Source organism: Heloderma suspectum, chromosome 1, assembly GCF_057233095.1.
Source record: "Heloderma suspectum isolate Gila_16-S chromosome 1, 16-S_ref, whole genome shotgun sequence".
NCBI lineage: Eukaryota > Metazoa > Chordata > Lepidosauria > Squamata > Helodermatidae > Heloderma > Heloderma suspectum.
In genome coordinates, this window is record NC_139458.1 from 363,275,746 (window position 1) to 363,299,306 (window position 23,561).

At 41.6% G+C, this 23,561-nt stretch overlaps 1 protein-coding gene across 1 annotated transcript in view; it reads right to left on the bottom strand.

Moving 5' to 3' along the window:
• GALNT2 (polypeptide N-acetylgalactosaminyltransferase 2) overlaps positions 1 to 23,561 on the bottom strand; it is an 85,642-nt gene that overhangs the window by 8,583 nt on the left and 53,498 nt on the right. Inside the window, exons 4-14 of the mRNA XM_084828113.1 lie at positions 20,609 to 20,707; positions 20,442 to 20,509; positions 19,791 to 19,856; positions 18,278 to 18,399; positions 15,647 to 15,734; positions 13,153 to 13,240; positions 11,839 to 11,942; positions 10,271 to 10,397; positions 8,834 to 8,926; positions 8,539 to 8,622; positions 7,146 to 7,272 (exon numbers count right to left, since the gene is read on the bottom strand). Coding sequence (XP_084684239.1) covers positions 7,146 to 7,272; positions 8,539 to 8,622; positions 8,834 to 8,926; positions 10,271 to 10,397; positions 11,839 to 11,942; positions 13,153 to 13,240; positions 15,647 to 15,734; positions 18,278 to 18,399; positions 19,791 to 19,856; positions 20,442 to 20,509; positions 20,609 to 20,707 — 1,066 coding nt within the window. The remainder of the gene's footprint in view (positions 1 to 7,145; positions 7,273 to 8,538; positions 8,623 to 8,833; positions 8,927 to 10,270; positions 10,398 to 11,838; positions 11,943 to 13,152; positions 13,241 to 15,646; positions 15,735 to 18,277; positions 18,400 to 19,790; positions 19,857 to 20,441; positions 20,510 to 20,608; positions 20,708 to 23,561) is intronic.

The following is a 23,561-nucleotide window of genomic DNA, read 5'->3' on the forward strand; positions in this document are numbered from 1 at the left end:
TTCTTTTTCTTCCAGGCTTTGGGTGGATGAGAAGATCTCGCCTTTTTCAATAACTTCTTAGCAAGGGAAACTGCAAAGGAGTGGCCCGGGGTTGGTCAGAATGGCCCGTGCTTAGAGCCGGAGCCGACTGGGTAGGTGAAGTCACCGGTTTCCCAGAAACCTTTTTGAGGAATCTTATCTGCACCCTTAGGCTGATTTCCAGGCTGATCTAAGATCAACACGATGGACTTTTTAGGGGCATCCACAGCCTTCAACGCCTTCTCCCACAGAATCGCTTTAAGTCTATCAGCGCAATTTTTTTTCTCATCTGCTTACTAAATGACATACAATGATGGCAGGCCTCCACGATATGACCTTCACCCAGGCAAAGAAGGCACAAGGAGTGGCCGTCTGTGAGAAGTAGTTTTCCCCCACAACAAACACACTTTCGGAAAGGGGCCTTAACGGCCATACACCCAAAAGTGTCACCCAATCAGGGATCGCAAGGCCAAAATAAAACTTAACCAAAAACGAAAAAAATTGTTAAAGATAGAAGGACTAGAGGAAAAAAAAAAGAGAGAAAGCCAGAAAAAATAAGATAAATTTCTCCTCAGCCAAAGCCTAACAAGAAGTCCCTTCGATCAAGTGCTGCCACAATGGCAGTCAATGAAGAACTGAAGGACTGAGCAGGAACCCACTGGAATATGTGAAGTGGGATGGTGGGGGAGGAGTTCCTGCCAAAATTCCTCAGCTATAGAAGTATCCCAAATCAAGGCTCCGCGCGGGCGCAGAGCCCATATGTGTGAGGCACAGAAACCACAAAGAAGAATAATCCTTACATTTTACTTCATCCTAATAAGCTAGAAAACAGAATAGGCATGAAGACAACTTCCAATCCTCCTGTGACATTTTATATCCAGCGTGCTTGTACAACCTGTAATATATTTAACATACGCCCCACACCATTCCTGTTGAATATTCCCTCCTCCCTCCCATACATAATATACATTGAGGGTCTCACACCATCTCTGCCTTGTCCTGCAGCATTGTTTCCCTTCACTGGAAATCATCAATATATACTTATATGCTGATTATATCATAATCCTTTCCCCTTTCCTGAGAATATGTCAAACGTGATTCAAAGAGATAGCATCATTTCACTTTCATTGAAATGTGTTCTTTAATAAGGTGTTGGCTCTGATCCAACTCTGATTGAGTAAAAAAACTACCTGCATTCTGCTAACTCCTGCCTGTGATTATAACCAGGAAATCCTAATTGCCTGGATTTTTTAAATAAAGGTTTGTGCAGTCCACGTTTGGCAGTTGGCACCAAATGAAATCTGATTGTACTATGAACAAGACTAGGCCAAAGGCACCCCAGAGAAGTTCTGGGAGTGACAGTGTTATAAAATGATTAAATGCACAAGCCATCTCCACAATGAGAATATTGAAAAGCTACATGAAGCATGAAATGAAGCATAATATCACAAGCAAGATCTTTTCCAAAGTATAAAGTTGTACATAAAAAAAATTACTTCAGCTTTCATTTCATCAGCCCAATCTCACACTACCTGCTATTACCAAGTGGAGACTTGTGTCACACCAACTAGGGCAGCTTCATATATTAAAATGTTTCCTAAATGGAAACACACACATGGCTGCCATATTTTGAAGTGCAGCACAAAATCAAGGCACAGAATTTCATACATTCATATCTACAAAAATACACTACTTGTTGAGGTTTAGCCTTTCCACACATTTTCCCTTCTGCAATGGTGGAGAACCCATTAGAATGGTCTGCCCCTGGAGACTAATGGCTTCCAGAGGACTTTGGGGGACTTTCCAGTTGGTGTGACTGGTGCTCCTGTCCATGTCCCACAGAGTGACCAGTACGGCTGTGCACCACTTTGGTCTGAAACCCGAATAACGAGGCGAAGTGGGCTGATTCGGAGGTGTCTTGTCGTGCTACGAGGCAGGTCAGAACAGCACCGAGGAGCCCTGACCAGAAGCGGGTCACCTACGAGGCACCTCCATCTGCCTCGTATATTCAGAGCTCTCCTGATGCGTTCTGAGCAGCCCAGACAAGCTGGCTCCAAAATGCATCAATGTGAAGTTCAGGGAGGAGGAGGAGGAGGAGAAGGAGGAAGGGGGGAAGGCGAAAGGAGAAGGAGGGAGTGAGCTTGGGTGAATGGTGAAATTAGGGCTGAAAGTAACCCAGCAGTGTCCAATCAGTGAGGAGGGAGGGATACTGCATATATTATGGCGAAAGCCTGCATTTGTTCATTTCGCAACAGTGAGAGCTAGGGAGTTGGGTTAGAGAGCTGCATTTGTTTGTTAAGTTTGGTAAGACCTTCTGTGGGGTGTATTTGCCCAGCTTCTTGTTATTTTTCCTACCCAGTCCTTCTCCGTTCATCTCTTTATTTTCTAGATTATTAATTGAAAAACCAACATTTACTTTATTAGTTACCTTCTTCTCTTGGCTTGTTCTTTTGCTCCCCCCTTCTTATTATTGTTCATTCTGTGAGCAAGTACTAGGGCACTGGTTACTGAGAGAGCTGCATTTGTTTGTTAAGTTTGGTTAGATCTTCTGGGGGGGGGGGTGCAGCTTCCTCTTACACTTTCCTACCCAGTCCTTCTCCATTCATCTCTTCTTGCTTTTCTAGATTACTAATTGGAAAACCAACATTTTTTACTGTATTAGTTAGCTCCTTCTTGGGTTGTTCTTTTGCTCCCCACCCCCCATTGTTCATTGTGAGAGTGAGATCTTGTTGGTTCGTTGGGTTTCTGAGACAGCTGTGAGTGTTTCTTAAGTTTGGTTACATATGTGGGGTGTGCGCGCAGCTTCTTGTTATTCTTTCCTACCCAGTCCTTCTCCATTCATCTCTTATTTCTTTTCTAGATTATTAAATGAAAAACAAAACATTTTTTACTGTATTAGTTAGCTCCTTGATTTGTTCTTTAGCTCCCCCCTCTTCTTAATTATTTTCTAGACTAATATGCCGCGGTGGGCTAGGCACTGTCCTCTTTCAAGAGCAAGATATGCCCTGGTGGGCAAATATATTTATAAAGAGATAAGTACTCCCAAGATCAAAGTATGATCTTTTCAACTGCAGCAACTATAATACACACTATGGGAGCAGATCCTTATATAAAAACCAAGACCAACCAGGTTACCTGCCCGCCCTCCTGTGTCTGGGCAGAATAGCTGGGCTTGGAGGCATTGATAACTGTTTCCCAAGATCCAGCAGCAGGGCTACTTGCACCAGACTTGCCCTCCCATGTAGTAATTCATTCCCCATTACCGGGCGTAGAGTCTGGGATTGCTTTCCTTCAGTACCTCACCGGCACTAGACTTGCCCTCCCATGGATGTTCACTAGAGCATTTACAGTGTACTCAGTCCTACAGGGCCTCATGAGCACTATATTTTAATCTCCCCTATTCCCCTCCCATGTAGTCATTACCGGGCACAGAGTCCAGGATTGTTTTCCCTCCCTAACTCCCTCACACCAAACTTGAACATCCATGGGAGGGCATTTAAGGGAAGTGTAGCCATTCATTCCAATTACCATGCTTGAAAGAGTCCTGTATTGTTTTTCATCACTACCTCCCTGGGTCAGGAGCGGGTATTCCATGCAGCCACAGAGAGGATGACTTGGTGTAACAGCTGGTCTTCCTCAAAGTTCACCTGCCCCTGCTGGGCTACCCCTCAAATCCTTGGGCAACTGGGCGGCACACTCACTCACCCTGCTGTTTCTTTTTTACTTTGGCTGCCTAGTTTTTGTCTTTATTTAAGTCTGGCAGGGCATTAAATTTTTATTACTACTACTACTATTACTTTATTTAAGCCTCTTCCCACCCGCCTGCCCGCCACGCCCAAAGGAACCATAACTGATTTAATGAGGCTTTCCCAGTTTCACTATAACACCCATATGTATGCATGGCTTAATCTTTAAGACAAGCCTTGCAGGATCAACCTGGCCACTCTTCCACCCCACGCCCTGTGTCCTGTGCCCCATGCCTGGATCGAATAGCTTGGCTTGGTGGCTTTGATGCCATGGGCCTATTGCATGTTTGCATCCTGCTGCACCCAAGGGTCTCTCTCTCTCTCTGCCTGCCTGCCTCTGCCAGCCCACCCACCCCATGCCTAGGTGGAATAGCTGGGCTTGGTGGCTTTGACGCCATGGGCCTATTGCTTATGTGCACCCCACTGCACTCACAGGTGTCTCTCTCTCCTCACCAGCCAAGTGCCAGCGCACTTGCCTCCATCCATCAAGACAGCTGTCATTGCTCTTGTCCAATCAATGTACTCTCCTGGTATGGGTGGATTTCTGTTTCCAGGAAGATGGACATTATGACAGAGGTGTCTGATGTCCTCAGCATGAGAGTGGTGCACATTCTCCACTTTCAAGTCCTGATGAGTAATGTGGTGTTACTCCCTTCCCCTACCCTTTGGGACGTGGGGAGTTTTCTTTCTGTATCTGCTTTTCATTTGCTCTTGCTGTTTGCCTCAAGGCAGTCAAGCTCCAGTCACCCCTCACAGTCTTCCCCTATTACAGAATATGCCCGCTTGGCGGAGGTGCTGTGCCTTCCTGCCTCTGTCAGAAGACCACTTAAGAGCGTGAGATCATCGGAGATCACCAATGGCAAAGTTCAAACTAGATAATGATGTGAACTTCCTACGCTGTCAGTTCCTTCAGTTCACTTGCATCATTTTTTAATTAAAACCTGTTTGAAATTTGGCAGGTGTGGTGTGGCTTAGAAAAGCCATTAAAATATAAAATAAATATAAAATATTCATTTTGTGTGTGCTAGAAAAAAAAGCACATCACTAAAAAAACAAACTACTTTGCCAGCCTTCCTCCCAGGTAATGTGCATATTCAGCCAAAGAGAGGCTGAGCCTGTGATTCATCTGAATAAAGGTTGTTTGCACTTCAAAGAAACCTACAGCAGAGATTATGGATAGTGACCTCCACTTCAATACACTATCCCTTCTGAGTTTGGTCTGAGTTTCTGGGAACAGCACATTTCACCTGCACCTAGCACAAAAACTCCTGGGCCAAATTATCTGAAATTTGGCAGGTGAGATCCCTTCCAGGGGGACTGAGAGTTCCCTAAATGTCATGATGTTCTGTACAAGCATAGGAAAGTTACAGCTCTTTGCTTTTAGAGTTTTTGTAGAAAAACATCTAATTTTACCTGCACCTAGCACAAAAACTCCTGGGCCAAATTGCCTGAGATTTGGCAGGTGGACACCCCTCCATGAAGGCTGAGAGTTCCCCAAATTCCATGTATGTGTCATGAAAACTGAAAAGGTTATGGCTGTTTGTGTTTTCCCATGCAAACCAATGGGAAAACATCAAAACTGAGTGATGCGGATATCCAAATCTCACTTCGGATTTGGATCCGAGTCAAAGCGGGTGGGGCCCAAATTGGTCTGAAGCGAAGCAGGGCTGGTCAGAAGTGGCATCCAAAGCAAATTGCAGGGTCCATGCACAGCCCTAGTGACCAAGGCACTGACTTGACCCGAGTGCCTGAGCACCTGCTCCCCTCTGGCAAAGCCAAATTAGCTCCTTGGTACATCTTGGAGCTGAGGGCAATGAAGAAAATGGGAAGGTGGCTAGAACGGAGAAAGTGGACAAAGACTTGTGCTGAATCTGACTGAACACAGGTTAAAGCCCATTGTCAAGCCTACTTGTGGGAGTGAGGGTTGTAAAAGAGTTCTTTTCCATCTCCTTTGCATCTTCACAGTGTTGCCCAGCAGAGCTCTCTTGGGTGGTGAAGGGGTTATTAAGGGGTTATTAAGATTTGACCCTGAAAGGTCACATCCTTGATGGTTTGCTGTGATAAATTCACAAGACATGTTGAAGGTAAAATTGCTCATCCAAAGACTTGGACTCCAGCACCAACAAGCCAATGCTAAGGTAGCATTTCAAGATCCCTAGCCACTGTTTAATTATGTTTAACCTTAACGTTCAGGTGCTGTCAATGGAAATCCTTATTAAAGTAAGTATCTCTCTCTCTCATATACACATGCACAAACCCATCACTTCCCAACCTCATTAAAAAAAACCCTTAGAGGTCAAGTCTGGGTAGAATTAAGTAAGGCTTCAAAATTAGTACAGTCTCCAGGTTGCATCTAACTGGTGTCCCTCTGGTGATTAAAGGGTCTTTGATCTAGTGGAGGCTTCCATAAGTGGAAAAGGGAGGAAATTTTCAGATTTCTGTGCCCCCCTGTAGCCCCCAAATCTGGTCTAGGCTTGGGGGACCCTCTGGAACTCGTTTCGGTTTCGGTTGGTTTCGGAAGCGCTAGTTCCTAGGGATGGCGGAGAAATCCGCCACTGACTCTAATGAGTCCCAGAGTCTGTGACAGAACGGACTACCCCCCCTGCCACCCCGCAGAATGCCCCCGGGGCAGACCCTACCTGGTCGTCAGCAGGTCCGGTCCGTCCAGCTGCCCTCCGCCATCCGCCGCTGCTTCTCTTCGGACACAAATGGCGTCCAGCATAGTGGATGCCATTTGCGTCCCTGCCTTTTGCCATGATAGGCTACGTAAATCTTTACGTAGCCTATTACAGCAAAGAGCAGGGGCGCAAATGACATAGCAGATGCCATTTGCCTCCCTAACTTTTGCCATGATAGGCTATGTAAAGATTTACGTAGCCTATCATGGCAAAAGGCAGGGGACGCAAATGGCGTCTGCTATGCCAGACACCATTTGCCTCCGAAGACTGGCCGCGGCCAGAAGTCAGGCAGCAGCCGTCAGCTCCACGGACTTGCCATGGAGTGGAGCCGGCCAGGGAGGTTTCCGGGGGGAGAGAACGGATCGCCTCCCCCCACCGCGGATGCCCCCACCCGGAACAAGGTAAGGGATTCATACATCTCTACTAGTTCCTGGTGCACTAGTGGTGAATACCACAAGTGCAACGGAACTAGCATAGGCACAGCAGCAGTATAGGATATTCCTCAATATTAAAACAAACAAAACCCCAGAAAGCCTTCTTTGGCAAACCCCAGAGGCTGAAAGAAGCTTTAAAAATCATCCTACAATGGAAGTCCAAATAAACAAGAGGGCTGTAGTAATAAACCTACTTTCATTCAGATGCTATAAAGAATTCAAAGTCAAGCTGATTTCTCATTTCCAGTTATGAACTACTGATTACTAACCTGGTTTCCCCCAGCATTATGACATTCATAAACGCCAACAACACCATCTGCAAAATGGCCTAAGGTGTCAAGGCAATTGGTTCCTTGCTGCAAGGCCCCAAAAGCTATATCCTGGTGATCAGGTACCCTGAAAGACAAAAACCCTTTTAGTTCCAGCCAACCTTCAACATTAAAAACTCACTCTATCTTGAGAGCCTTTCAGAGGTACATATATGCATCACAGTGCAATTCTCTGGTAGTAGCTCTCAGTAAATTGCCAAATTGCATTTTAAATTCCCCGGAATTTAAAGAGCAATGACACAAGAGTAGCCAATCAGAAAGAGACAGTTTCCCAATCAGCAGGTTTTAAGACTAAGAGTGCAATCCTATGTTTGTTTAGAAAGAAAAAGATCCTGGGGAATGCTAGGAATTATAGGACGTTTTCTGTCTAAAAAGATTGCATCCTAAGAGGAGTTTAAAACACTTGAGCATGCATGTGCAAGAGGAAGAGAAGGGATAGAGTTGCACAGCTCTCACTTAAAAAGAGCTATGCAAACTCTGGCCACCATCAGCTGCAGCCTGATGGACTTTTCCTGTAGGTCAATGGCCCTTAATGGGGAAATGTTTCCCCACCCCTGGAATAAGGCAGAGACTTCAGGCTCAGGATGTACTCCAAACACACCTTAAACATGAATGAGTTATTCCTCAATACCCTTTAACCACTCAGTTGTATCCACAGTTCAGTACAACAAGCAAAACAGAGATTATATCCACTTCAATAATTCTAAGTATGGAACCAGTTCATAGTTTTTCCAGATTAATTAAGCTTGAATGCTTAATTAACCTATGCAATACTGAAAGTTTCTCCAGGTGATTTTCAATATTGTATAAGAAATTTGTGGCTTGAACCAGAAACTTCATGACTGGAACTTGGCCTGGTAAACCATCCAGGACTGGTATATTCAGCCCTTGGGACCCTTTTTAGTTGCATATGGGTATATCGATAAGAAACACTGAGACTATTGAGATTGGCAGGCAGTAGTAATCTTCTGGAGTGACTAAGCCTAGCTAAAAGTGCAGGAATTCCTAACTACTATACGCCAAGTCCCAGATCTGATCCTGGCAATGGACTGCAGTTAGCATACAACTGGAGGGCATAGAACTGGAGGGCATCCTTCCACAGCATATTAGGTATGGCTGCCCACAACTTCTGCTTGGCCTTGACATAAAAAGAATGAACCTATTCCTAGCAACATTGTTCGATACTTGATATACATACCAAGTTATGAAGACATTAGAGTAGATGGAGGAAAGTCACAGGTTAAAATGATGGCTCAGAAGATAAAGAAAAGATGAGAGTAAGTTTCCCAGCCTAGCATGGGTGAAAAAAGTCAGCATGCACTAAGGAACTCACCTTAACTCAGGGTACACATTTTCAAGATACCACTTGAATGGTTTACAGTTTAGTCTCTTTCTCAGTTCCGTTCGGCTTTGAATACTATTGAGAGAAACATTTTTTTAAAAGCTGCATTTTAAAAACTGTCACAATCTAAATTACATTTCTATACAGGATATCTATTAATTATTTAAACAGAGGTTAAAGATGTGGTTGTATGTACATGTTTATAACATTAATTTCTATTACCCCCGCCCCCAAAGACTGCAGTCTCAAAATAGATGAACAGGAAGAAGGAAGTGATTAGACTTACTTGCCATAAGGTACATTTCTGGCTGAAGGCACTGCTGCGTAATAGAAATTTTTGTATTCATCCATCCAGACTTCTGCTGCTCTACGTGTATTTCTGGAAATAATGCAAGATGCAGTGTTATTTTTTATTTTTATTCTTCTGCTCTTGTCAATGAGGCAGCTTCCTGATTCTTCTACTACTCTGACTAGTGCAGATCTTTTCCACATTGAGAACAAGAATCAGTCATGCCAATTTCTATTAGCTCTTGTTAAGGGCAGAGGCGCGCAACTTGTAAGCCAAAGCATCTGGAGGATCACAACTCCCATCATCCCTCACCATTGGCTATGCTGGCAAGGACTGATTTGAGTTGTAGGTCAAAATACCTGGAGGGTCACGAGTTGCCTACCCCTGGTTCAGGGTTTGTGCTTATGAAAGGGAAATGGCATGACAAGCCCTTTCATTCTTCATGGTTCGAATTTAACTCTGGGGAAGGAGACAAAGTTCCTAAACATAGGCTGAAGACTGCTTCAAACACTACTTCAGGCATAGAATTAAAACTACTCGTTCTGCCCAAGGCTGAGGATATTTTAGTGTTATGCTTATGTACTCGCACAATTTTATTATTACATTTTTATCCCACACCTTCAGCACATTTCAGAACAGCTTACAATAAAAACCAAAGATTATACAGTCTTTTCCTGCCACTCCCACCAACACCCGTGCAATGTAACCCTGAGATTGCAGCAGGGACTGGGAAGGGAAGGAGCATTCCTTGCTTCCTTCTGTGCTTTCCGCTATCCAGGCCTGTCCCATACCAAGTCATATGTATTTGACTATTCAGTTTAACTTGCTCAATCTCCAGATTTCCTTCAACATTCTTGGGCAAGCATTTAGCATGCCCCAAATCCTATAAATTAGAAGAATTTATTGTGTAAGAGTTCTCCACTAGTAAAGTGCCTAACAATCCTGCAACTCAATTTCTTGAGCAGTACAATTTTAGTAGTCATATGGACTAAATATGAGAGATTAATAGAAGACAAACGTAGGGCTTTGAATACCAGGACAGATGGCATTTTTTTTACAAAGACAGACAAGAAAAATGCATGCCAGAACAGCAGGCTACACATGCACTCTCTTATCCAGTAGTATGGTTCTAGAGATAGTTCTTGTGTTTAAAAATGCAAGGTAATTAAGCAGAACAAATAACATATTTGCTACATATTAACTCATTAGATTATTCTGACTGTTAATCTCTACCATATTGAAGGCTTTTTTAAAAAAGTGTAATCGAAGAAATGATTTGCAAGATTTTCCTGTCTGAAAAGGACTTCTACGTGATAGTTAAGTGACCTGAAAATAAAGCAACACACATTATTGCCATTTGCTCTTTTTCTGGGTAAGGACTCAAACCTTAAAATAAGTTGCATTATTTTATTTCAAGCAGTCTCCCAAAGTTACCTTGCAAAAACAGTACCACTTCCTCCTGGGAAGGTGTAAGGATGTTGCTTGCGGAACACATGGCCGACCCTGCTGCATGGGATTATTTCAAGGCTCCCACCACACTGCCACACACGGAATGAAATCTCTGTCATCAGAAAACAATAAAACCACACAGAAATGGTTCATTCTCTCTCTCTCTGTCTCTCTCCCTCTCCCCCCCGCTCCCTCCCATGCTTAAAGTTGAGCTTTCCTGTCTTTCAGCAGTACATAATGTTTTTAAGGGAGCAATCCTATGGCCACTAGACGCTGTCTAGAGGGCCATAGGATATGCTCGTTTCCAGGAACCGACCTTGGAGCCCGCACTCTGAGGTCGGTTCCCGGAAACCCGACCTCCCCCATCATCCGCACTGCCTCCGAGGCAGCGTGGAGAAGCTCCATCCTCTACGCTCGCAAGAGGAGTGCAGAGTGACTACAAAGGGATGGGGCTGGGGTCGTTCCGGGGCAGGGAGAGCAGAGCTGCTCGTATGACACATCCAATGTGTTGTATGGCAGCTTCCTCTCCTGGTCACCCCGCCCGCGCCGCTAGACAGCCGAAAATGGCTGTCTGACGAAAAATAGCAAGGCAGGAGAGGCGCGGAGGGAACAATCCCCCCCCATGCTTCTCCTGCCTTGCTTAGGATAGGCGGTCGCCTCCGAGTTCGGAAGTGGCCACCTATCTTGATAGGATTGTGCCCTAAAATACCTGGAAATTTCCCTGGATTTCCTTGTATCCAGGAAAAGGGAGTTCAGAATCAGAGTCATGTTTGTCTGTCCTTATAAAAAACAGACGTTTATGCCATCTATATAATGATTAAATATGTCTTTAAAGAAAGAACAAGCACTTTTTGCACTTGCAGTTTAAGAAACTGAAAATGTTTAAAATCCGACATTCAATAGATAACCACGATTAAATGGACCTATGTAATTACTTGGCTCTGACATGAACACCTAATAAGAACCAATAATGAAAATGTCAGTAATAAAAAAAAATTGATCTGAGATGCTACAATAGAGATATAAAATCACAATCCATCTTAAACTAAGGTGCCAAGTATCTAGTAGGATTGATAATGAAAATTAATTAGCTCAGCCCTCAAGTTACTTTCTAATGGATTCTTTAAAGCATACACACAAAATGATTAAGCCCATGCACTGTATGCCCTATGTTTAAGTATTTAAAATGTGTGGAACATCTTAAAAACCCTATTAGACTACATTTTTATAAGTTTAACACAGAATGCATTTTCAACGTATGCATGACTTTTTAAAGGCTAATATCCCTTAAAATTTTAGTACATTTTATTTATCTTTTGTACAAAAACTAACTCAGACTCTTTCCTTTCAGTTCTTATTTTTCAACATAAAGCTTCCATTTTAGAATGGAGCCCTGCTATGGCTGAATGTTTGCCAATAATCCACTTAAAGTATTATTAACCATCATGTTAATCCACTCCAGACAGAGATCTAAAGGCCATGAACTCACAAAAATTAGGTTACATTATAATTTGCTTTTCTCAAAAAAGAATTATCTGAGGAAAGATACATACCCAGATTTTCTCCACCCCATACATCCATCATCATATCATACTTTCCTAGCTCTTCAAAGTAAAGCTTGTCCATCACAAAGAGTCCACCAGCTATCATTGGTGTTCTAAAGAGACAGAGAGATAAGGGCAGAAACTGCACATTATGCACTTGCACAGGATAATCAGATACTAAGACTCCAACTGAGTATTTTCTATCCATACCTTAAATTAAACCATTCTGTTCCATTTTAGTCACTTGCGCATGCTGCCACACTGGAATATTCCATCACAGAACAAATGCAGTCAAGACTGATTCTTGGCTAACCACTTACCCACAGTAGCTTAACCTTGATGGTTTGCAGGCGCCCACAGGTGCCCGTTCTGCAAGACCCTCCTCATAGGTTGTCATATCATGTGAACCTGGCAAGGATGAGCTGTTGGTGTGGTTAACAAACACATGTAGCCCACTGGCTGTTTCAAGGTTGTGGGTGGTGTGTTTACCATGCCAACAACACACCTTCACTGGGTTCGCATGACATGACAACCTACGAGGGGAGTTGGTTTACGGAATGGGCACCTGCAAACCACAGCGGCTTATTTAACCACCATGGCTAAAACTGACTGGCGCTAATCCAGTCAGTCTCTTCTATGATGTTGGAGAAATGAAAGCACAGCATATGTGCATTCTCCAGGCTTACATACATTTAAACAATTAATAGCAATAAGGATCAAACTAGGTACGCCTTAATAATAATGTATCTGCTCATTTTATCTTCTGTTATTCTATATATTTGGGTAGAACAGCAAGTTAAAGTGAATTAAAGTAGTTCTCTATTACTCTAGTGAGCACCACGCTAATTAGGAAGTCTTGCAATCAACTCATTTGCTATACTTTCCTGGTATGCTTGGTACAAGAGGAAAGCAACCCAATCACTAAAGTTCAATTCCTCACTCATAAACAGTTCAAGTACTATTTCCTTCCTTTTTCTAGGTGATGCATCCTCAGCTTACACATAATGTGCTATCATTTATGTTTTGCAGTGATCACTTTAATATAATACACTAATACACTGCCACTGTTAACAACGATTGCCACTACAACAGCAAATCCAAGTTAGCCAAGATGGAAGTTATCAATTCAATTACCAGCCTGCAATATTTTGAACCAACACTTCAATTTTGCAATAGTTTCTCCCTGAAATTAGTGTTTCATCATGTACAAAGTAATTCAAGAGCAATCTGCCAAGAATAACTTGGGAGATGGAAACTCAAAGTTGCACTTACTAAGAACAACAACATTGTTTTTTGAGGGGAAGGGTGGTGGCAGGAACATACTTTATGGGAGCAACTGGGTTTCCTTGCCGTGCTCTTCTTTGCTCAGGTGTCATGTAATCCCACTTGAATACCAAATTCCAATCAAAGCCTAAGAGATTGGGGTGGGTAGAAGAAAGAAGAAAGTGTCAGAATAGCACAGGCCAGATTACATAAATTTGTTTCCATTATCTTTTGACTAAATATCTCCTGCTCCAAAGTTAAATTAGAAGGAAATTACAAAGTATATTAGTGGCCAAAAAGAAAAAATCCCAATCAATGCGACCCATCTGCACACAACTCCAGTCCTTTCTCATTGCTGTTTGGAATTTCTTTGGCGTTATTATTTATTATTATTAAATTTTAAATTTATTAACTGCCCATCTGGCTGGTCACCCAGCCACTCTGGGCGATGTACAACATAGTTCAATATCATGTAAGATGTAACTGGAGATAAGAGTTCAATATCATGTTATAGTTCAATATCATGTAAGTTATAACTATAGTTATAGTTCAGTATCATGTAAGATGTAACTGGAGATAAGAGGAAAGTTTCATTGTACACCTGGATTTTAACGGCGCTAAAGTGATTTCTCTTTGAATATGGGGAAGCTATCATAATTCCATTATTTGCTTCCAATTCATAGTTCCTATTCATAGATTTATTTTATGTTATTAGGGCAGGCTATACGCTGCACAATGACAACCAAAACAGTGTGCCACAATGGTATATTGCCTAATCACTGAATTACTGCTATCAGATATTTGAACCCCCTACAAAGTTTGTTTGAAAGAGCAATCCTATGGTCCCTGGGTAATTTCCCAGGGACCATAGGATAATTTGGATTCCCCACTTCGAGGTCGGAGGTAGTGCTCTGACTTCAGGAGGGGGAGTCTGAGATCCCCCACCACCCCACTCCCCTGCCTCCTTGCAGCCAGCGTGGAGAGAACCGCACCAGCTGCCTCTAGAAGGTCATAAAATCGAACTTGGAGAAGGTGAAAAGGGGATGTTCCAGTGGGTGGGGAGGGGAGAAGTTTGATACAATTGATACGATTGATCCTACACACCTCCTCCAGCCTCCTTCCCTGTTCCTCTGAAGCACCCCCGCAAATGGGTTAAAAAGCCCACCTAGCAAAAAATCAAAGAACGGAGGAAGAGAAGGCAAAGATCTTCTCCACCGCTCTTCCCACCCTGCCAGCTTCAGCCCAGCAGGGAAAAAGGGATCTCGGAAGCTCCTGAGTTAGTGAAAAAAGCTTTTATTCTTTCCAGAAGGCAAAAGCAACACAATATGGGGATATGCAATACACAAACCATATCCAAGCACTGTCCAAAAGCATTTTTATGATCTCTAGAACGTCTTGTGCAAGAAGCCATTTTATTCTTCTAAGGAGAAGTGACTCAATTGTGTTTACTATCTAACTATTACACTACAATAGGTAAGAGGACAATATGCTGTGGTCACTAAAATACCTTTTGAAACAGCAAAATGTACATTTTATGGTATGAAATGTCATTTATCCAAGTATGAGGATAAAAGCAAGTGTTCCACAAACATTATTGAGCCAGAAGTGGTGTACGCTAGAGCAAACATTAGGGGGCTCTTCTGGAACACAAATAAAAAACGAATGCAATATATCAGCCCAATTTGATTGGACATGTTCCATTTACTGTGATGGTAATAGCAAATTGATCACTAAGATAATTTGTATGGCATAGCTCAAAAATGTATGGCGCAGTAAATATGTTATCATTTCCTTCTTCCATATGGAAGTCAAATCACCACAACCTGCATCTAATACTTATCTAAAACTCAAAGACATACACGGATTTCAATTTCTCCTCTTAAGCCTGACATTTTACTGCAGGCTCCAAGAGTATCATATATTCTGTTTCCATAGGTCCTACACCTGCATATCAACTTAAAAATACTTAAGATTACATTCTGAATTTGAGACAGCACTCAATACTTAACATCTCCTGAACATTTTTGTTCTCTCTTATTGCTAAAGTATTATCATTTTGTAAAGACATTAAAAAGCATTGATTATGCACTGTACTTATTTTCAATCTTTCAAACTATGTCAGACATCTGCCATTTCTATTTGAATTGCCAATTCTGATAGTGTGTTTTATTCAATATGCAAAACTTGTATATTGCATTTTTAATGTTTTTTTTACTATCATTTAATGTTTAATGTTTTAATCTTTGTAAACCGCCCAGAAAGCATTGGTTATGGGGCAGTATAGAAATGTTGTTGTTATTGTTGTTAATAATAATAATAATAATAATACTTCCGATAGTGTTTTTTATTCAAAAGCACTAGTGCTGCCAATTTAAAGGCACCTATTTGGAAGTCTGGAACACAGAAGGCCAGATTTAATTAGAGCACCCCCAACTCTCAGTACTTCCACGGTGTGAGACAAGCATGAATATGCTATAGCAATCATGTGTTTAGCTGTTTTGATGCATTCACATTTTGGGGTTCTAAGATCTAATATTCCAGTACAGGTACATACCGCCTTTTAAATCAGCTGATGCCCCCACATACTGGAAGTTGTCCATATTAATCACATCAATTATAGGAGACACAACACGGGTCTTGTCCTAAAATAAATATTGAAACAAATAAGCACTGTAAAATATTCAGACAAGGAAGGCTATTGAACTTTTTATATGGAGAGGAAGTGTATTACAAAAGCCATTGAAAGGCATTTTGCTTCTATCATCCTTCCCTTCAAATTTACAGGGATTTGAACAGAGAGAGTCACACCACAGTGGTTCATGGTCTGGTATCTTCCCAATTGGATTACTGTAATTGTTGTATGAAGAGCTGCCCTTGAAGATGATCAAGAAGCTTCAGCTAGTGCAGAATGTGGCAGTCAGAGCTGTAACCAGTGTAGCCAGGCTAAATTGTATGACACCAATTCTGAAGAGCTGCACTGGCTGTCTACTTGCTTCCAAGCCCAATTCAAGATGCTGTTGCTTACCTGTAAAGCCCTACATGGCTTGGGACACAAATACTTGCAGGAGCGCCACTCCCTATATCAGCCTGCCTGTGACTTAAGACCATCAAGAGAGACTCTTCTCCAAGTACCTCGAGTATATTATGACCTGGTTCACATGATCAAAGCAGCCCACTGTGGCTTACTTAAGCGATGGTGGGCTGCAGTGCCAGGCAGGTTTTGAATATTCAAGCCCTGGCCATGGCTTTGTCATGTCATTCAAACCCAGGGACTGTGGGTTATGCAAGGGTTAAACAACCCTCCAGTGTTAATCATTCCCTCTGTTTCCAGTGTTCAGAAATGAGTGCCAATGCTTATGTAGCTGAAAGGGCACAACCCACACACAAGAGAGAAGTATCAGCTGATTCGGTGAAACCTCAAGTTTTTTAGAAGAATAAAAAATCTGGTGGAAAAATCCAGTAACTTTATATAGTTTTCCAAATGCATCTGCATCATAGATCGAAATAAGGTAATTATGAGCAATTTTATTTTTAATCCCTTTCCTAATACCTCACATGGAAATACTCTTTTCTCTGTTGCTGCACAGTTGACATTTTTCAATGAAGTATTCATCACGATCCAAAGATCTCTTTCCTGGTTACTCACGGTCACCTTCAAAGCTATTGGTGCATATAAACTTGGGTTGTGTTGTTTTTTACTTAGCTCTAATGCACATCACTTTATACTTGCTTACACTGAACCTTATTTACCGTTTTGCTGCCCATTAACCCAGTTTTGGGATGCTGTCTTTAAGCTCTTCACAGCGTTTTCCAAATTCTGAATGATGGTCTCTTCTACAAATTTGGCTGCCTCACCACTCACCTTTATTTCAGATCATCTGTATAAGTTCAATATTTCTGTTCCCAATGTAGATCCCTCGGAGGCAGTACTGTTTATTCCCTTCCCTATTTATTTTTACCCTCTGCTTCCCGTTTTTGACCAGTAACCCTCTGTAAGAGGGCATGTCCTTTTTCCCCATGACTGGTAAGTCTACTTGGGAGCTTTAAGTGAGGGACCTGGTCAACATCTCTTTGGAAATGCAAGGAAACAGTGTCGGCCAGATCACTGTAATCTTCATGTTTCACACCTTTAAGAACTCTCAACTATATGCTGTCCCAACCTAATGACTTATTAATATGTCTATTAGCCTTACAACTTCATCTTGCGACCTCTATTTGAGCTAGTGCTTCAGATTCCACTGGGTATCTCCCAATTAGTGAAGACTAATGCAAATTTTGTTTAGCTTCTCTGCAGTCTCTCTATGCTTCTTCAGTAATCCTTTCACACTCTTGTCCAGTCTTCTAACTACATCCCTGGCTAGTGTCCTGATTCCAATGTATTTAAAAACATATATTTTTAGTTCCTATGCTTTTAAACAGGCTTCTCAAATTCTGTTTACCCTCCTTTATTTTATTTTTTTTTCATTTGGGAAGTTCTTTCACTCTTGAAACAAACCTTCTAGCCCTTTGACTTTTCAACACTGCTCATTAAAGAGGCTGCCATCCTCTTGGATTTGTTGGTATGTTTCCTAATCTGTGGCATACATTTTATCTGAGCTTCTATTATAGTGGTTTTCAATATGCTGCAGACATGATGAAGGGATTTTACCCTCCTTTTATTGGATGTAAACGTATTTAAAATATGCATATAATGCTTATTTCTACGACTAAGATGCCAAGCACTACAAACTTGCCAAATAAAGGCATCACTTCCTCTGAAAAGTGTTCTTTTTCCTCTAGAAGGTTAGATTTTAAATAGGACAAATTGATAGCGCTGAAAAGTGGGCTGTCACAAAATCCTCCAGCCAGGCTTAACAGAAGACATGTTGGAAGGCATGTCAAGTATGTTTAGGGATAATCAGGTGTCCTGCTATCCTCAGCCCCAGCCCCAAGGAATTCAAACATATAAAATCAACAAGCATTTACAAATGATTCGTTCCTGATCAATTTGGAGATAAGATTGATAATACCTGTCTGCCTGAAAGACAAATTCCTCAAATAAGTATTCTAGTCAGTAGTCTGGGAATTTTTAAGGGAATGCTGTTTGAAATTAGAGGAGGACTGAATACATCCACAATTCAATGTACCACAGAATTCAAGTATGACATTTTTTATGGATCAATAATCTATGCTTCTCTTAACTAACCTCAGCTACCCTTTCTAGAAGAGGCTCCAGCCAGTGCTCGTTGCATTCACAGTGACTATCCAAGAATGTCAGTACTTTAGCCTGTGCTGCATCTGCCCCTCGAACACGGGAGCGCATCAAACCTGAAAAATAAGATCACACAAACCTGAAAAATAAGATCAGCCGGTTGTTTGCATGTTCACTATTTCACTAGTTAAGTGATTCAGTCCAAAAAACAGCCCACTGCCAAAGGTAAAACAATTAGTTTAACTACTACCCTGCTACTTATCTGTTCTGCACCATCTAGTACTGCCTGCTGTTAGGAAACAGGGTACTGGGCTAGATGACCTACTAGATCTAATCCTAATAAACTTCTCCTGTGACAATGAATAATACCATCAAATTCAACTTTCCTATAATGATGTTGCCTAACTTCATAATGGCCAAGTGTAAATAGGAACTTGATGTGCTTGTACAGTGTGCCAGTATTCCAAACTGGACCACCACTCCTCCGCAACCAATTCACTTCACCTGGCTGTGACAATGTGAGTGAGCAGCAACTTCCAAGATCCCACAAATGCTGTGAGAAGCAATTTCCCAGCATCCCTGATGCCAGAGAAGTTGCTGCAGCAGCATTCTAACTTCCAAGCACCATTGTGTGAGGCGATCTCCTTCTCTGCCATTATCACTGCTGTTGAAGCTGCCACCACAGCCACCATGTAAGCGGCCTAGGGGGTGGGGGGATAGATTCAGACACTCCCACACTACCAGTGATATCAGAAGGAGCATAACAGGGCTCAAGTTGGGTTCTGAACAAAACTATTTTCTGGGGTGTATTTTTGTTTCATTTTTGGAAAATGGCTCCATTTGCAAAGCCCAGTTCTGAATCAAACTGGGGTGAAGGAATTGTCCATTGCTATTTGCCTAGACATTGCTGGTATCACAAGTCAGAAATCTTCTCTTTTCTTACAGTACTTCTTAGAACACATTCAAGGTAAGATCAACATCATCTCCCTACCTACCATTAGGTGAGAAAATACTAGCATAACTAATATATTTTGAATCCATGCCTACTTGCTTTTTACAACCTTTCACAGATAAATATGATGTCAGTGTTTCAAATTGCTTCATAGGAAAGACTGGTAACCCAGTCAGTAATTTTTCATAAAAAACACCGATGAAGTAGTTCATTTCAACAGGAATACCTGCCAGGCTCTCTAATGTATGGCAGTTCAATAAAGCAATTAGACTATCAGCTTTCCACATCAAACTTCTAAAGCCTTTGCACCCAGGAAACTCTTGATTTAAAAAGGGCTCCAGTACTGTGAAATGACAGCATTTAGAAAGCGAGTCAGAAGACAGACTCATAAAGGGCTATCAGATTAAATAGCTGCCTCCTTTGTGCAGTTCATTATATTTCATTTCTTCCACATACAGTACTTGCAGCAAGAACAGATTGTTCCTATTGTTAACAAAAGTAACTCTGCCTGGAGTTTTAGTCTTCTTATTTTTCCCAGTCCTAATAAAAATTCACCTTCCCGGCGATCATTTCGAAGTATCCGCACTTTCTCAATTTTACCTAGGAGAGCACCATCCTCAGCTGGAAAAAAAGAGACAACACATTGGTTAATCATTTATTCGTATGGGCACAAGAAAAGCATCTGAAAAGTTATTTATCCTTGCCAAGCAACCTACAACCTCAAAATTTTGGAGCTATGGAACACCTGACTTCCTCTTTTCTGGGCAAACCAGCTTTGCAGGACCAACATCTTCTTACATGGCTGAGAATTTCAGCTAAATACAATTTGAAATGATGGAAGAGACACTCAGCTCAAGATCAATCACTTGTGGTCACAGGCTATTTCATTCATGACAGCAGAAAGCAAATGCTTTTGAAGCTATAGGCAAGATATGACCCAAGCAAAAAAGAGGAATCAACCAGCCCCAACCAAAAAGAAAAATCTTTTAGACCATGGGTCGGCAAATTGTAGCCCTCCAGATGTTTTGGCCTACAACTCCCATCAGCCCTAGCCAGCACAGTCAACTGTAATGGATTGTGGGAGCTGTATATCAAAATATCTGGGAACCCACAAGATGCCCACCCAGTCTAGAGGATCAACAAGTGGTTTCATATTTAATCTTTTAAGACAAATTTTCAAGAACAGAATCCTGTGACAGTACTCACAATCATTACTGAAGTCATCTACCAATATGATTTCCTTGATAAGATGCGGTGGACTTTTTTTGAGAACACTAAGAAAGGAAAGAAATCAGATGAGCATATTTATTTAATTCATATATTACCACATTAAAGTAGTTCCTTGTAAGTGAAGAAATAAGTTTCAGGAATACCTAACAACTGTTCGAAGCAAAGCTGATCGTGCCTCGTTGTGAAAGGTGATTACTACACTAGTAGATGGTAAGTCTATCCGCCACTGTTTCCTCTGACATCTTAAAAGAGAGAACAAAAATGGTTAAAGTGTTAGATTTCTATGTTCAGCAGTGCCTTTTATGCAAAGAGCCATATTAAAGATCCACAGTATCTGTGTATCCACAGTATTTAATATGGAAGTATACTTCCACATTACATTATCTAGGAGAGAGCATTAGCAGAACGTTTCAAGAAAAAATGCCATTGTATAAAAGAAAGGATGATTCCATAAAACTAAAACACAAAGGCAACTGCTAAAGATCTGGTCTGAAAGACTGAAGGCCTGGGGATATATGCCAGGGATCTATTTTGGGGAGGTCCGGGCTGCCTTTTGCGGACATGAGAGAGGTGTGTGTGTGCTTCTGCGTGTGTGCTTGTGCATGTGTGGTATTTATGGTATTATTGGCATTTGGGTACATGACAGGGAGTGTGTACCATTTGTCCTAGGGAGTTCTGCGGCAATGTTAGCTATGTATTTTAAGAATGCTTTTGAAGCACTCACATAGGTGCCAGGTCTGGTTCTGATCCTGGCACTGTGGATAGGCTACCAACTTCTTTTAACACTCAAATATCCTGCACCATCTTTGTCCACTTGTGATCCATGTTGCATTAAGTTTTATCACTCAAGGGGAGGGGGTTGTTCTGGGAAGGCAGACACTTATGAGGTTCAAGATCTTACGAAGTGAAAGATCATCCTATGCGGCCCAGATCATCCTATGTGGCTCAACAATGGATAAAATCATGCTGCAAGTTACTTGCACTATGGTATCTCAACAAACAGGCAGCTTTTAAAAAGTATAATAATCACAAACTATTTGTAGTTCAAGAGCAGAGTAGCGCACCATTCCGTTATGTTTAAGTGTAATCCTACCAAAAATAGTATAATATTCCATCTAAAGCTGATCAAAATGAATTACTTTAGTCCAAGTTGAATTTAGGTCTTCTAAAGTGAATCATATCCCCAAATATTTATAAACCTACAGGGCCCATATAAAATTAAGCAGCTTAAAAGTCTCTCTGGCAATAGGAATGAAAAGCCCTAATAATCCTTTGTTTATTCCTCTCCAGAATTAATCAGAGCAGGTGAAAGTTTCATGCATTTCTGGATCTCTTCAGTTAACTCAAGTTTAACCTACCTACATATTTGAACTGAGTTGGTTTCTAATTTACCACCTTATTTTAAAAAAGAACAAATGTAAAAAGCACAAAAAACCCCTACCTAAAATGCCAAAAAAATCTACTCATCCATTTACCTTGTTCTGCTCCATAAATTCCACCTAGAAATGTTATTACTGAGCTGAGATTCATTCCACCTGCTAGAATTTTGGCCTTTGCACTTTGGGACTTGCAAAACCACACTGTTATTATATGCATGAATGCCACTAGGACCATAACAGATTCTTAAACCAGAGAACACAAGTATTTATAGTACTAAAGTGAACTTAGATTGAAGTCACACCAACAGATTCAGCCTAAAATCATTATTTTTCAGACAGCAATACTTTTTACTCTCATAAGACAGCTTAATGCAAGAAAGTGTATGACAAAAAAAAAAGCTGCATGACATTCTACTAGCCTTCTTCATATCAGACACAAACACACACAATTTCTCATAGTTTGTTCTTGGGCCTAGACATATTACTGTGTCATTCTGAAAGTTAGGAGGAAAAAAAAGATTATCTAGAGGTGTCAATCTCTATTCAATTTGTCGAAGCATGACAACATGAATCAAATCCATAGATAATGTCAATGTTTAGCCTATTACTCTCTACATAAGGGATATATACCAAGAAGCCTACTCCCATTAGAATATATTATTATTATTATTATTTATTGCATTTATATCCCGCCTTTTTTCCTCTTGCAAGGAACCCAAAGCAGCTTACATTATCCTCCTCCTCTCCATTTTATCCTCACAACAACAACCCTGTGAGGTGGGTTGGGCTGAGAGTCTGTGACTGGCCCAAAGTCACCCAGTGAGCTTCCATGGCCAAGTGGGGACTAGAACCTGGATCTCCCAGCTTCTAGTCCACCACTCTTGCCACTACACCACGCTGGCTCTCTATAGATATTCCAGACTCAAAGCTAAAACATCAAAAGTAAAACTAGAGATGCTTTCATCACTATGAAATTTATCCTCGAACACACAATTACATAAGTTCCTCAAGTGAGTTACAAGATGGTCAAAAGCAGGATAAATGGGAAAGAGCAAACCCAAACATCAATTCACAATTTAACCCATCATTTACTAGTTTCTTTATGCCACAAACTTCGTTCCAGTCTTCCTAATATGGAATCTGAAGCAAAACACCAGCATTGCTCCCTTACCATTCCTTGCTACATTTTCTGATGATACAACGCGTCCGTAGGAAGAAATGCCTCCTCCTCAACTCCTTTCCAATAGCCTATTACACTGAGACGCCCCAAATGAGAAAAATGGAGGCAGTCTAGATTTCCTGACCTTGGGTTAGATCCAGCATCTGCCTTCCATGGATGGAAGGTCTCTGCTCTGACCCATTTTGGAGGGTCCTCCCTCTCACCCCATTCAGCAAGGTCCCCTGACCCTCTGTATAGCATTTAGAGGGGTTGGAGGGGCTGCTGTGGGGAGGAGGGAGTGGAGAAGTCCACTTCCACCAGCCCACGTGCAGGTGCCTAAATCTGGATTCAACCCGTGTGTGCCATCTGGCATCAACAAGTACCTGGGATCTTTGAGCACACCTATTAATATTATGGGTGTCCATTGGATTTGGATGAATCCTGAGCTGAATCAGGCAGATTCAGGGAGATTCAAGATTCGTCTAGAGCAAAGTGGGCTCCTTCTGAAGCAATTTGGGTCCTCCCAAAGTTTCATGAGCAATTCAAAGGGAAAGACAG